This window comes from Nerophis ophidion, linkage group LG06, assembly GCF_033978795.1.
Source record: "Nerophis ophidion isolate RoL-2023_Sa linkage group LG06, RoL_Noph_v1.0, whole genome shotgun sequence".
NCBI lineage: Eukaryota > Metazoa > Chordata > Actinopteri > Syngnathiformes > Syngnathidae > Nerophis > Nerophis ophidion.
In genome coordinates, this window is record NC_084616.1 from 73,925,618 (window position 1) to 73,940,063 (window position 14,446).

Genomic DNA, 14,446 nt, shown 5'->3' on the forward strand with positions numbered 1-14,446 from the left:
AAACTGTACTGGCTGCCAGTCAATCACAGGATTGTTAGAAGCTGAAGTGATCACACGCCGACTACAAAAAATGTAAACCACTACACCAGGGGTGCCCACACTTTTTCTGCAGGCGAGCTACTTTTCAATTGACCAACTCGAGGGGATCTACCTCATTTATATATATCATTTATATTTATTTATTTATGAAAGAGACATTTTTGTGAACAAGTTAAATGTGTTTAATGATAATACAAGCATGTGTAACACATATAGATGTCTTTCTTTCACGAAGACAAGAATATAAGTTGGTGTATTACCTGATTCTGATGACTTGCATTGATTGGAATCAGACAGTAATGATGATAACGCCCACATTTTCAAATGGAGGAGAAAAAAAGTTGTCCTTTCTGTACAATACCACATGAAAGTGGTTGGTTTTTGGCATCTAATTCATCCAGCTTCCATACACTTTACAAGAAAAACATTGGCGGCAAATTCCGTAGCTTGCTTGATTGACATTCACGGCACCCGAGGGTCTTGTGAGATGACGCTGGCTGCTGCCAGTTCATTATTATGAAAAAATGACAGAGAGGAAGGCGAGAAACACTTTTTATTTCAACAGACTTTCGCGCCGTCCCTTCCGTCAAAACTCTAAAGGCCGACTGCACATTTCCTTCCTTCACAATAAAAGCCCTGCTTCATGCTGCCTGTGCTAACAAAATAAGAGTCTCGGAAAGCTGGCGTGCACAAGTGATGTGCACGCCAGCTTTCTGAGGGATCGCTTGTGCACGCCAGTTTTCCGAAACTCTGTATTTAGTTAGCGCAGGCAGCATGAAGCAAGGCTTTTATTGTGAAGATAGGAAATGTGCAGTCGGCCTTTAGAGTTTTGACGGAAGGTACGGCGCGAGAGTCTGTTGAAATAAAAAGTGTTTCTCGCCTTCCTCTCGGTCATATTTTCATAATAATGATCTTGCAGCAGCCAGCGTCATCTCACAAGACCCTCCGGTACTGTGAATGTCATTTAAGTGACGTCTTGGTGAAGATTGATGATCACTCATTTTTAGGTCTATTTTTTCTTAAAAGCCTGGCTGGAGATCGACTGACACACCCCCCGCGGTCGACTGGTAGCTTGCGATCGACGTAATGGGCACCACTGCACTACACCATGGGTGTCAAACTCTGGCCAACCCTCCCAATTTTCCTGGGAGACTCACAAATTTAAGTGCCCCTCCCGAAAATCTGCCGGGGCAAACATTCTCCCTAATTTCTCCTGATTTCCACCCGGACAACAATATTGGGGGTGTGCCTTTAGCGTCCTCTACAACCTGTCGTCACGTCCGCTTTTCCTCCATACAAACAGCGTACTGGCCCAGTCACATATTATATGCGGCTTATACACACGTAAGTGAATGCAAGGCATACTTTGTCAACAGCCATACAGGTCACACTGAGGGTGGCTGTATAAACAACTTTAAGACTGTTACAAATATGCGCCACACTGTGAACCCACACCAAATAAGAATGACTAACACATTTCCGGAGAACGTCCGCACCGTAACACAACATAAAAACAACAGAACAAACACCCAGAACCCATTGCAGCACTAATTATTTCGGGACTCTACAATATACACCCCCCACTACCACCAAACCCCAAAAGTTAGTGTTGATATTAAAATTTTATTTAATATACCATTGATGTTTTTACGTTTTTTGAAAGTTGATTTTGCACTATTAAGTCACATAAGTGTTGCTTGTTCCATATTCAGAGTTAAACCAAATCAGTGTAGCAAACTGAGCAATAATTAACGATTTATTCATGCACTTTCTCTTGCTACTCCACGGCTTGAGTGTTTGATTCATTTATTATTATTTTATTTTCAAATGTATTATTAGCCTGTGGAAAAAGTTTATTTTGATATTTACCTCAGAAGGCTGCAAATAGAAAAGAGGCATTCAATTATAGGGACAAGTGGTAGAAAATGGATGGATGCCAGAGATATTTTTAAAATATTATTATTATTATTATTATTTGGAACTCGATTTTGCATGTCAATATTAAAATAACATAAGCATTGCTTGTTCAATATTCAACGCAAAACTTGTTTGGGTCCCTATTTCAGTTTGTAAAAGGTTAATTTGTTCAACCTAGGCCCGCGGCTTTGTTCAGTTTTAAATTTTGGCCCACTCTGTATTTGAGTTTGACACCCTTGCACTAAACTGTCAAATTATACCTTGGTCCAAATTGTAAAACATATGTAATAAACAATCTTAAAACTACCTTTATTGAATTCTTCTGGAGGGAAAATAGGGTTATGATATAAGTTCATTTCGAACATGGATACAGTTACAATATGGTACTAGTGTTGTCCCGATACCAATATTTTGGTACTGGTACCAAAATGTATTTCGATACTTTTTTTACATATTTGTGTTTGAGTCACTCTCCTACCGTTACCAAATAACAGTATTTTAGCTTTACTTAGATTTAAGCATAGTCTGTTTTTGTCGAAACATTACTCATTTCTTCTCTTATTATTTGCAATTAGCTTCCGTGTGTACTCTCCTGAACAAAATGCAGTCGTATCATCTGCAAATAGTACTAACTTTAAGTGCTTGGTCACTTTAAAAATGTCGTTTGCATAAAGACTGAACAATTTTAGTCTTGGACTCCCAGTATAAAAGTACGGAGCGAGATATATTTAGCATTGAAGACGTGTGTTCTCGTACCGTCACCTATTGCTTAATATTGGTTAAGTAGCTTCTTACCCAGTTTAAGACCAACCCTCTGATGCCATTCCATTCTAATTTTCTGATTAAGATATTATGATTAATTGTGTCACATGTTGTTAAGTATACTGTTTATGTTCTATTGCATGAGTCATTTCCTGTTATTTTGATGTTGAAATGTTGGCTCTGTAACGGTATTGGATTTAGAATAACTATGTATAAGTAATCACACAACTCTTATGCTTAAAGGCCGTTGCTATAGTTAGTATCAATTGTGCCGAAGTTCTACTTTTCTATCCGTGCAAAGGGACAACTTGCAATCTTGGATTGCCAGTCGTCTCGTATCAGAGTTTGTGTCCAGACCCGGCTTGCTGGCTGCCAAGGGCGAACATCGAGTACCCTGACGCAGACTAAGCAGAGACAGGGCGATATCACAGGTGTCAGATCATGTCCATTTCTAAATAATTATATATTGTGTCTAACAGAGGCTGCTGAAATTACCCCCCTTCCTTCAGAAGTGGCCTCAGTGATGTAACCAGGGACCTCCCAAATGAATAGTGGAGCACGTGGGCTGTGCCTTAGAGCGTAGGTTGGAAATGGAACTGAGTGTACAGCCCAATACGTCTCTCCTCATGAGTAAACTTTAACTCTGTCTCTGCATGATTCCTTGCTTCTTGTCTGTTTAATAGATGTCACCAGTGTTTGAACCCAACAGTCGTCGGCGAGTGTTCCACTTCTAATTATAAACGTGTCTAATCTGTGGTAAATATTTATTCATGGTTTTAAATAATTGTACAAGTAAAGATAACAGGTGTATAGTGTGTAAAATTGTGTTTGTCTTCAGTTTCCTAAATCAGTTACAATAAATTGAGGTTTTGGATTGCCATTCATTCACAATTTTAATTATTTTCTCTTCTGACACATCAGTGAGAAACATCTAGCTAGGATTTTTTTCGTTCAAGTGCTCAATTATGCTTTTTAACACAGTGAACTGAGTGTACAGCCCAATACGTCTCTCCTCATGAGTAAAATTTAACTCTGTCTCTGTATGATTCCTTGCTTCTTGTCTGTTTAATAGATGTCATCCGTGTTAGAACATGACAGTCGTCGGCTAGTGTTCCACTTCTAATTATAAACGTGTCTAATCTGTTGGTAAATATTTTTTCAATGGTTTTAGATAATTGTGCAAGTAAGGATAACAGGTGTGTAGTGCGTAAAATGGTGTTTGTCTTCAGTTTCCTAAATCAGTTACAATAAATTGAAGTTTTGGATTGCCATTTATTCACAATTTTAATTATTTGCTCTTCCGTCACATCAGTGAGAAACATCTAGCTAGGATTTCTATCATTAAAATGCTCAATTATGCTTTTTAACACAGTGAACTGAGTGTACAGCCCAACACGTCTCTCCTCATGGGTAAAATGTAACTCTGTCTCTGCATGATTCCTTGCTTCTGGTCTGTTTAATAGATGTCATCAGTGTTTGAACCTGACAGTCGTCGGCTAGTGTTCCACTTCTAATTATAAACTTGTCTAATCTGTTGGTAAATATTTTTTCAATGGTTTTAGATAATTGTGCAAGTAAGGATAACAGGTGTATAGTGCGTAAAATGTTGTTTGTCTTCAGTTTCCTAAATCAGTTACAATAAATTGAGGTTTTGGATTGCCATTTATTCACAATTTTAATTATTTTCTCTTCTGTCACATCAGTGAGAAACATCTAGCTAGGATTTTTTTCGTTAAAGTGCTCAATTATGCTTTTTAACACAGTGAATTGAGTGTACAGGCCAATACGTCTTTCCTCATGAGTAAAATTTAACTCTGTCTCTATATGATTCCTTGCTTCTGGTCTGTTTAATAGATGTCATCAGTGTTAGAACATGAGTCGTCGGCTAGTGTTCCACTTCTAATTATAAACGTGTCTAATCTGTTGGTAAATATTTATTCATTGGTTTTAAATAATTGTGCAAGTAAAGATAACAGGTGTATAGTGTGTAAAATAGTGTTTGTCTTCAGTTTCCTAAATCAGTTACAATAAATTGAGGTTTTGGATTGCCATTTATTCACAATTTTAATTATTTTCTCTTCTGTCACATCAGTGAGAAACATCTAGCTAGGATTTCTATCATTAAAGTGCTCAATTATGCTTTTTAACACAGTGAACTGAGTGTACAGCCCAATACAACTCTCCTCGTGGGTAAAATTTAACTCTGTCTCTGCATGATTCCTTGCTTCTTGTCTGTTGTCATGGTAAACTACCGACCGGTGTCTCACCTTCCCTTTATTTCGAAAATCCTCGAAAAAATTGTTGCGGAGCAGCTAAATGAGCACTTAGCGTTTAACAATCTATGTGAAACCTTTCAATCCGGTTTCAGGGCAAATCACTCGACTGAGACAGCCCTCGCAAAATTGACTAATGATCTATTGCTAACGATGGACTCTGATGCGTCATCTATGTTGCTGCTCCTCGATCTTAGCGCTGCTTTCGATACCGTCGATCATAATATTTTATTAGAGCGTATCAAAATACGAATTGGTATGTCAGACTCAGCCCTGTCATGGTTTAACTCTTATCTTACTGATAGGATGCAGTGCGTCTCCTATAACAGTGTGACCTCGGACTATGTTAAGGTAACGTGTGGAGTTCCCCAGGGTTCGGTCCTTGGCCCTGTACTCTTCAGCATCTACATGCTGCCGCTAGGTGACGTCATACGCAAATACGGTATTAGCTTTCACTGTTATGCTGATGACACCCAACTTTACATGCCCCTAAAGCTGACCAACATGCCGGACTGTAGTCAGTTGGAAGCGTGTCTTAATGAAATTAAACAATGGATGTCCGCTAACTTTTTGCAACTTAATGCCAAAAAAACGGAAATGCTGATTATCGGTCCTGCTAGACACCGACCTCTATTTAATAATACAACTTTAACATTTGACAACCAAATAATAAAACAAGGTGACTCTGTAAAAAATCTGGGTATTATCTTCGACCCAACTCTCTCCTTTGAGTCACACATTAAAAGCGTTACTAAAACGGCCTTCTTTCATCTCCGTAATATCGCTAAAATTTGCTCCATTTTGTCCACTAAAGACGCCGAGATCATTATCCATGCGTTTGTTACGTCTCGTCTCGATTACTGTAACGTATTATTTTCGGGTCTCCCCATGTCTAGCATTAAAAGATTACAGTTGGTACAAAATGCGGCTGCTAGACTTTGGACAAGAACAAGAAAGTTTGATCACATTACGCCTGTACTGGCTCACCTGCACTGGCTTCCTGTGCACTTAAGATGTGACTTTAAGGTTTTACTACTTACGTATAAAATACTACACGGTCTAGCTCCAGCCTATCTTGCCGATTGTATTGTACCGTATGTCCCGGCAAGAAATCTGCGTTCAAAAGACTCCGGCTTATTAGTGATTCCTAGAGCTCAAAAAAAGTCTGCGGGCTATAGAGCGTTTTCCGTTCGGGCTCCAGTACTCTGGAATGCCCTCCCGGTAACAGTTCGAGATGCTACCTCAGTAGAAGCATTTAAGTCTTATCTTAAAACTCATTTGTATACTCTAGCCTTTAAATAGACCTCCTTTTTAGACCAGTTGATCTGCCGCTTCTTTTCTTTCTCCTATGTCCCCCCCTCCCTTGTGGAGGGGGTCCGGTCCGATGACCATGGATGAAGTACTGACTGTCCAGAGTCGAGACCCAGGATGGACCGCTCGTCGGGACCCAGGATGGACCGCTCGCCTGTATCGGTTGGGGACATCTCTACGCTGCTGATCCGCTTCAGATGGTTTCCTGTGGACGGGACTCTCGCTGCTGTCTTGGAGCCACTATGGATTGAACTTTCACAGTATCATGTTGGACCCGCTCGACATCCATTGCTTTCGGTCCCCTAGAGGGGGGGGGTTGCCCACATCTGAGGTCCTCTCCAAGGTTTCTCATAGTCAGCATTGTCGCTGGCGTCCCACTGAATGTGAATTCTCCCTGCCCACTGGGTGTGAGTTTTCCTTGCCCTTTTGTGGGTTCTTCCGAGGATGTTGTAGTCGTAATGATTTGTGCAGTCCTTTGAGACATTTGTGATTTGGGGCTATATAAATAAACATTGATTGATTGATTGATTGTTTAGTAGATGTCACCAGTGTTAAAACCTGACAGTCGTCGGCTAGTGTTCCACTTCTAATTATAAACATGTCTAATTTGTTGGAAAATCATTTTTCATGGTTTTAGATAATTGTGCAAGTAAGGACAACGGGTGTATAGTGCCTAAAATGGTGTTTGTCTTCAGTTTCCTAAATCAGTTACAATAAATTGAGGTTTTGGATTGCCGTTTATTCACAATTTGAATTATTTTCTCTTCTGTCACATCAGTGAGAAACATCTAGCGAGGATTTTTTTCGTTCAAGTACTCAATTTTACTTTTTAACACAGTGAACTGAGTGTACAGCCCAATACGTTTCTCCTCATGAGTAAAATTTAACTCTGTCTCTATATGATTCCTTGCTTCTTGTCTGTTTAATAGATGTCATCAGTGTTTGAACCTGACAGTCGTCGGCTAGTGTTCCACTTCTAATTATAAACGTGTCTAATCTGTTGGTAAATATTTTTTCATGGTTTTAGATAATTGTGCAAGTAAAGATAACGGGTGTATAGTGTGTAAAATGGTGTTTGTCTTCAGTTTCCTAAATCAGTTACAATAAATTGAGGTTTTGGATTGCCGTTTATTCACAATTTAAATTATTTTCTCTTCTGTCACATTAGTGAGAAACATCTAGCTAGGATTTCTATCATTCAAGTCCTCGATTATGCTTTGTAACACAGTGAAGACCCTTCCAAGATCCAGTGTGGTTGTTGAAGTGGCTTGCCATAAAACCCAAACATAGCCTTACATTCTTATTACCATGGCAACATCTGTTACTATGGCCACAAAGGCGTATGCCTTACCGACAAGGCAAGTGTGGCTACTATCTGGTTACAGCAAGTTTATCTTCTTTTTTCTTTTTTTTTTACCTAAGGAGGCTGTAGTGAAGAGACAGCCTGAGACCAGTCACTGCAGCTGTTGAGCTTATTAAGAATTCATGGTGAGCATGGTAACATTGCATACAAGTGGGTCGGTAACTGGAATCTGAGCAATGTTTAACAAGTACTGTTTAAAATAAAGGGTGAGTTTGTATTGTATATGTGTGAAAAGAACGGGAAAAACCTCCACAATTTAGATAGGCAGAAACAAAAGTAGATTATGTTCAATTATATACTTTCATTAAAATGTTTAAATAGCCTTTTAGGCCAAATATCACACACATGTACTTGGAATTATTCCAACATTGTATGCAAACCTTTTGAAGATCGGTGATGGCCTGCCTCAGATATTCGGCCTGCTCGTATCGCTCCTGGCGCGCCATGTCCTGCTTCTTTTGATCCAGCTGGCGGATGATTTGAGCCACTTCCGGGTCCTGGTACATGTTGAAGGCCAGGTCATCCAAGGGGGACATGGCGTCGCATTTTCTGGGGGCATCAAAAAGACCGAAGCGTTCAGTGTCACATCAAAAACAGACAGATACACGTTTCTTTGATTTGTTACCTTGTGAAAACTGTTTAATACAAAAAGTATAATGTGGTATTAACGCAATTTTTCAACAATTTTAAATAAGCCTCAGTGGTCCTATAATAATGTATGAAATGTTTCCTTTAAAAGTGCTTTTTAGTAAGCCCTCCTGAGAACATGCACTTTTGTTTGTCTGTAGCTTTATTGCTAATCAGCTGTGTTTGTCCAACCTTGTCCCGGACAGAATGTGTGTCTCCAAGAAGCAATTTTTGCACTATATTCACTCTTTACATATACATTGTAACAAAGCAACAGATACAATAACTCACAGTAATCCCTCGTTTATCGCTGTTAACTGGTTACGGACATGACCACGACAAATTGATTTCCACCAACTCGGAATCATTAATAATAAATAGAATACAGTGAGGTAAAAAAGTATCTAGTCAGCTACCGATTGTGCACGTTCTCCCACTTAAAAGGATGACGGAGGTCTGTAATTTTCATCATAGGTACACTTCAACTGTGAGAGACAGAATGTGAAAAAAAAAAATCCAGGAATTCACATTGTAGGAATTTTAAAGAATTTATTTGTAAATTATGGTGGAAAATAAGTATTTGGTCAACCATTCAAAGCTCTCACTGATGGAAGGAGGTTTTGGCTCAAAATCTCACGATACATGGCCCCATTCATTCTTTCCTTAACACGGATCAATCGTCCTGTCCCCTTAGCAGAAAAACAGCCCCAAAGCATGATGTTTCCACCCCCATGCTTCACAGTAGGTATGGTGTTCTTCGGATGCAACTCAGTATTCTTCTTCCTCCAAACACGACGAGTTGAGTTTATACCAAAATGGATACATGGATGATACAGCAGAGGATTGGGAGAATGTCATGTGGTCAGATGAAACCAAATAAAACTTTTTTGTAGATTCTGAGCCAAAACCTCCTTCCATCAGTGAGCGCTTTGAATGGTTGACCAAATAATTATTTTCCACCATAATTTACAAATAAATTATGTGAAATTCCTACAATGCACTCAGTACTTGGTTGGGAATCCTTTTGCACGGATTACTGCATCAATGCAGCACGGCATGGAGGCAATTGGTCTGTGGCATTGCTGGGTTGTTATGGATGCACAGGATGCTTCAATAGCGGCCTTTAGCTCATTTGCATTATTGGGTCTGGTGTCTTTCAGCTTCTTCTTTACAATACCCCACAAACTCTCCATAGGGTTCAGGTCAGGGGAGTTGGCAGGCCAATGGAGGACAGTAATGCCATGGTCAATACACCAGTTACTGGTGGTTTTGGCACTTTGGGCAGGTGCCAGATCATGCTGGAAAATTAAATCCTCATCTCCATAGAGCTTTTCAACAGATGGAAGCATAGAGTGCTCTTGGTACACACCTGCATTGACTCTGGACTTGATGAAACACAGTGGACCAAAACCAGCAGCTGACATGGCTCCGCAAACCATTGCTGACTGTGGGAACACACTGGATTTCAAGCAACTTGGATTTTGTTCCTTTCCAGCCTTCCTCTAGACCAGTGGTTCTCAAACTTTTTTTGTCATTCCCCACTTTGGACAAGGGGGAGTTTTAAGCCCCACCTGCCCCCATCGCCCCAACAGAACGCTAATGCCAAGCTTAACATTTTCAAATTCATTGAACATCAAGTAACATCAAGTTGTATACACTCAAACTCAATAACATAAAATAACATCAAGTTCAATAATAAATCAAATAACTTGCATCAAGTTCAATAATAAATAAAACAAAAGTGTTATAACTTGCATCAAGTTCAATAATAAATAAAACAAAAGTGTTATAACTTGCATCAAGTTCAATAATAAATCAAATAAAAGTGTTATAACTTGCATCAAGCTCAATAATAAATCAAATATCTTGCATCAAGTTAAATAATAAATCAAATAACTTGCATCAAGTTCAATAATAAATGAAACAAAAGTGTTATAACTTGCATCAAGTTCAATAATAAATCAAATAAAAGTCTTATAACTTGCATCAAGTTTAATAATAAATCAAATAACTTGCATCAAGTTCAATAATAAATCAATCAATCAATCAATCAATGTTTACTTATATAGCCCTAAATCACTAGTGTCTCAAAGGGCTGCACAAACCACCACGACATCCTCGGTAGGCCCACATAAGGGCAAGGAAAACTCACACCCAGTGGGACGTCGGTGACAATGATGACTATGAGAACCTTAGAGAGGAGGAAAGCAATGGATGTCGAGCGGGTCTAACATGATACTGTGAAAGTTCAATCCACAATGGATCCAACACAGTCGCAAGAGTCCAGTCCAAAGCGGGTCCAACTCAGCAGAGAGAGTCCCGTTCACAGCGGAGCCACCAGGAAACCATCCCAAGCGGAGGCGGATCAGCAGCGCAGAGATGTCCCCAGCCGATACACAGGCAAGCAGTACATGGCCACCGGATCGGACCGGACCCCCTCCACAAGGGAGAGTGGGACATAGAAGAAAAAGAAAAGAAACAGCAGATCAACTGGTCTAAAAAGGGAGTCTATTTAAAGGCTACAGCATACAAATGAGTTTTAAGGTGAGACTTAAATGCTTCTACTGAGGTGGCATCTCGAACTGTTACCGGGAGGGCATTCCAGAGTACTGGAGCCCGAACGGAAAACGCTCTATAGCCCGCAGACTTTTTTTGGGCTTTGGGAATCACTAATAAGCCGGAGTCCTTTGAACGCAGATTTCTTGCCGGGACATATGGTACAATACAATCGGCAAGATAGGATGGAGCTAGACCGTGTAGTATTTTATACGTAAGTAGTAAAACCTTAAAGTCACATCTTAAGTGCACAGGAAGCCAGTGCAGGTGAGCCAGTACAGGCGTAATGTGATCAAACTTTCTTGTTCTTGTCAAAAGTCTAGCAGCCGCATTTTGTACCAACTGTAATCTTTTAATGCTAGACATGGGGAGACCCGAAAATAATACGTTACAGTAGTCGAGGCGAGACGTAACAAACGCATGGATAATGATCTCAGCGTCTTTAGTGGAGCGAATTTTAGCGATATTACGGAGATGAAAGAAGGCCGTTTTAGTAACGCTTTTAATGTGTGCCTCAAAGGAGAGAGTTGGGTCGAAGATAATACCCAGATTCTTTACCGTGTCGCCTTGTTTAATTGTTTGGTTGTCAAATGTTAGAGTTGTATTATTAAATAGAGTTCGGTGTCTAGCAGGACCGATAATCAGCATTTCCGTTTTTTTGGCGTTGAGTTGCAAAAAGTTAGCGGACATCCATTGTTTAATTTCATTAAGACACGCCTCCAGCTGACTACAATCCGGCGTGTTGGTCAGCTTTAGGGGCATGTAGAGTTGGGTGTCATCAGCATAACAGTGAAAGCTAACACCGTATTTGCGTATGATGTCACCTAGCGGCAGCATGTAGATGCTGAAGAGTGCAGGGCCAAGGACCGAACCCTGGGGAACTCCACACGTTACCTTAACGTAGTCCGAGGTCACATTGTTATGGGAGACACACTGCATCCTATCAGTAAGATAAGAGTTAAACCAAGACAGGGCTAAGTCTGACATACCGATTCGTGTTTTGATACGTTCTAATAAAATATTATGATCGACGGTATCGAAAGCAGCGCTAAGATCGAGGAGCAGCAACATAGATGACGCATCAGAATCCATCGTTAGCAATAGATCATTAGTCATTTTTGCGAGGGCTGTCTCCGTCGAGTGATTTGCCCTGAAACCGGATTGAAAGGTTTCACATAGATTGTTAGACGCTAAGTGTTCATTTAACTGCTCCGCAACAATTTTTTCGAGGATTTTTGAAATGAAGGGAAGGTGAGACACCGGTCGGTAGTTTACCATGAGGTCAGGATCGAGGTTAGGTCTTTTAAGGAGAGGATGAATAACCGCTTTTTTGAATGCTAGGGGAACAGTGCCCGAGGAAAGTGATAAGTTTATAATATTTAGCACTGATGGACCTAATAATACAAAGAGCTCCTTGATCAGTTTCCCAGGAAGAGGGTCAAGTAAACATGTTGTTTGTTTTATTCCATTTACACGTTGTAACAATTCCTCTAATGTTATTTCCTCAAAACGAGAGAAACTATTTTGGAGGGCAGTATCCGCCGTATATACAATCGTGTCAGTGTTAATAGAACCCCGTTGTAGCTGGGACGCATTGTCTTTAATCTCCTTTCTAATGACTTCAATTTTCTTACTAAAGAATTGCATAAAGTCATCAGCTGAGTGGGTGGAGCTACTGGAAGGAGTCCCTTGTTGGGTTAGCGATGCTACCGTACTAAACAAAAATTTAGGATCGTTTTTATTACGGTGGATGAGATTTGAGTAATAATTAGCTTTAGCTAAGGTAAGCATGCGTTTATAAGTTATTAAACCATCACTAAATGCTTGATGGTGCACCTCAAGTTTAGTCGTGCGCCATTTGCGTTCCAGCTTTCTGCATAATAATTTCTGAGCTCTAGTTTCTTCTGTAAACCACGGGGTGCGCTTTTTTGGAGCCTTTTTTAACTTTAGCGGTGCTATGTTATCAATGGTTTCGCGCAGGGCGTCGTTAAAATTGTTAGTGAGGTTATCAATAGAGCCCACATACTTTGGGAATGGTGCCATTACCGAGGGCAGTAGGTCAGCAAGAGTTGTCGTTGTGGCCGTATTAATGTTGCGGCTGCTATAGCAGTTATTATTATTATTAGTTTGACGAACATGCGTCTGAACCTCGAATTTTATAAGGTAATGATCGGACAATACTTTAGTATACGGGAGTATCGTAACTTTGGAAGCGGTGATCCCCTTGACAAGCACTAGGTCTATCGTATTACCGTTGCGATGCGTGGGTTCATTTATTATTTGTGTGAGACCACAGCTATCAATTATACTCTGGAGCGCTACGCATGGTGGGTCCGATGGGGTATTCATGTGGATATTAAAGTCCCCCATTATGATTATATTATCGGCGTGTGTCACTAGATCAGCAACGAACTCTGAGAATTCATTGATGAAGTCCGAACAGGGCCCTGGGGGGCGGTAGATAACAGCCAGGTGTAGAGGCAGCGGTGTGACAGACCTCATAGTAAGCACCTCAAACGATTTATATTTATTATTTATGTTAGGACTAAGGTTAAAGTTTTCGTTGTATATTAGTGCGACCCCCCCACCCCTTTTAAGCGGACGGGCAATATGCGCATGTGTAAAGTTAGGAGGACATGCCTCATTTAGCGCAAAAAAGTCGTTTGGTTTAAGCCAGGTTTCGCTGAGACCGATGACGTTAAGATTGTTGTCTCTGATAATATCATTAACTAACAACGTTTTGGGAGACAATGATCTTATGTTTAAAAAACCTACATTATAGGTAGTGGGCTGTTTTAGGGAATTTTTTATCAAATTATCCGTAGTAGCAATATTAATAATGTTGTGTTTATTATGCCCAGTGCATTCAGTATAATTACGACCATATCTAGGAATTGATACGACGGGAATGTTCCGATTGTTTGTTTGTTGCTTTGATAAACTGCACGCATCATAGTTAGCCTCCTCAGTAACGGGGATTTTCCGATTGTTTGTTTGTTGCTTTGATAAACTGCACGCATCATAGTTAGCCACCTCAGTAAAACACATGTCCAACTCTGAAACACTCAAAGTAGAAAAAACTTGTTCTAATTTAACAGACTCCTTACCCAGACCAGTAGTCTCGCATTTTCCATCTAAATCCGTCTTCAGGGTGGAGGGAAGTGGTGTACTGTGGGGATTAGCCTTCTGCTTTGTTTTTAGCCCCGCTCGACATCCGCGTTTCCGATCACACCGCTGGCGTCTGCTCCGTAGACGGCCCCCGCTGCTACTAGACTCCCCTGCTTCACAGGCCGCTGGATGTAGCCGCCGATGAATCCCCATGCTAGTTAGCATGTTTAGCACGCCCGCGTCTATCAGTCCAAAACGGCCCAATATGTCCATATCCAGAAGTGTCTGGCGGTCGTACGTGATCACGGAGTGACCACGATGCGAGCCAGCCATGAAGTATGCAGAACTGTCCGGCATTTCCGCCAAATGTTCCATCTTTAGCAAGAGCACCGCAGTGTCGCAGCCCGTCCGGGCGCCGCCATCTTGCATTATGAAACAACAACAATGAAACAAAAGTGTTATAACTTGCATCAAGTTCAATAATAACTCA

At 40.5% G+C, this 14,446-nt stretch overlaps 1 protein-coding gene across 18 annotated transcripts in view; it reads right to left on the reverse strand.

Moving 5' to 3' along the window:
• The window catches only part of cep104 (centrosomal protein 104), a 126,498-nt gene that overhangs the window by 70,579 nt on the left and 41,473 nt on the right, over positions 1–14,446 (reverse strand). For all 18 annotated transcript variants that reach the window (XR_009807288.1, XR_009807289.1, XR_009807292.1 and 15 more), the window contains one exon: positions 8,046–8,214. Coding sequence is in view for 11 of the 18 variants with exons in the window: in XM_061904809.1 (XP_061760793.1) it covers positions 8,046–8,214 (169 nt within the window). In the remaining 7 variants the exon portion in view is untranslated. The remainder of the gene's footprint in view (positions 1–8,045; positions 8,215–14,446) is intronic.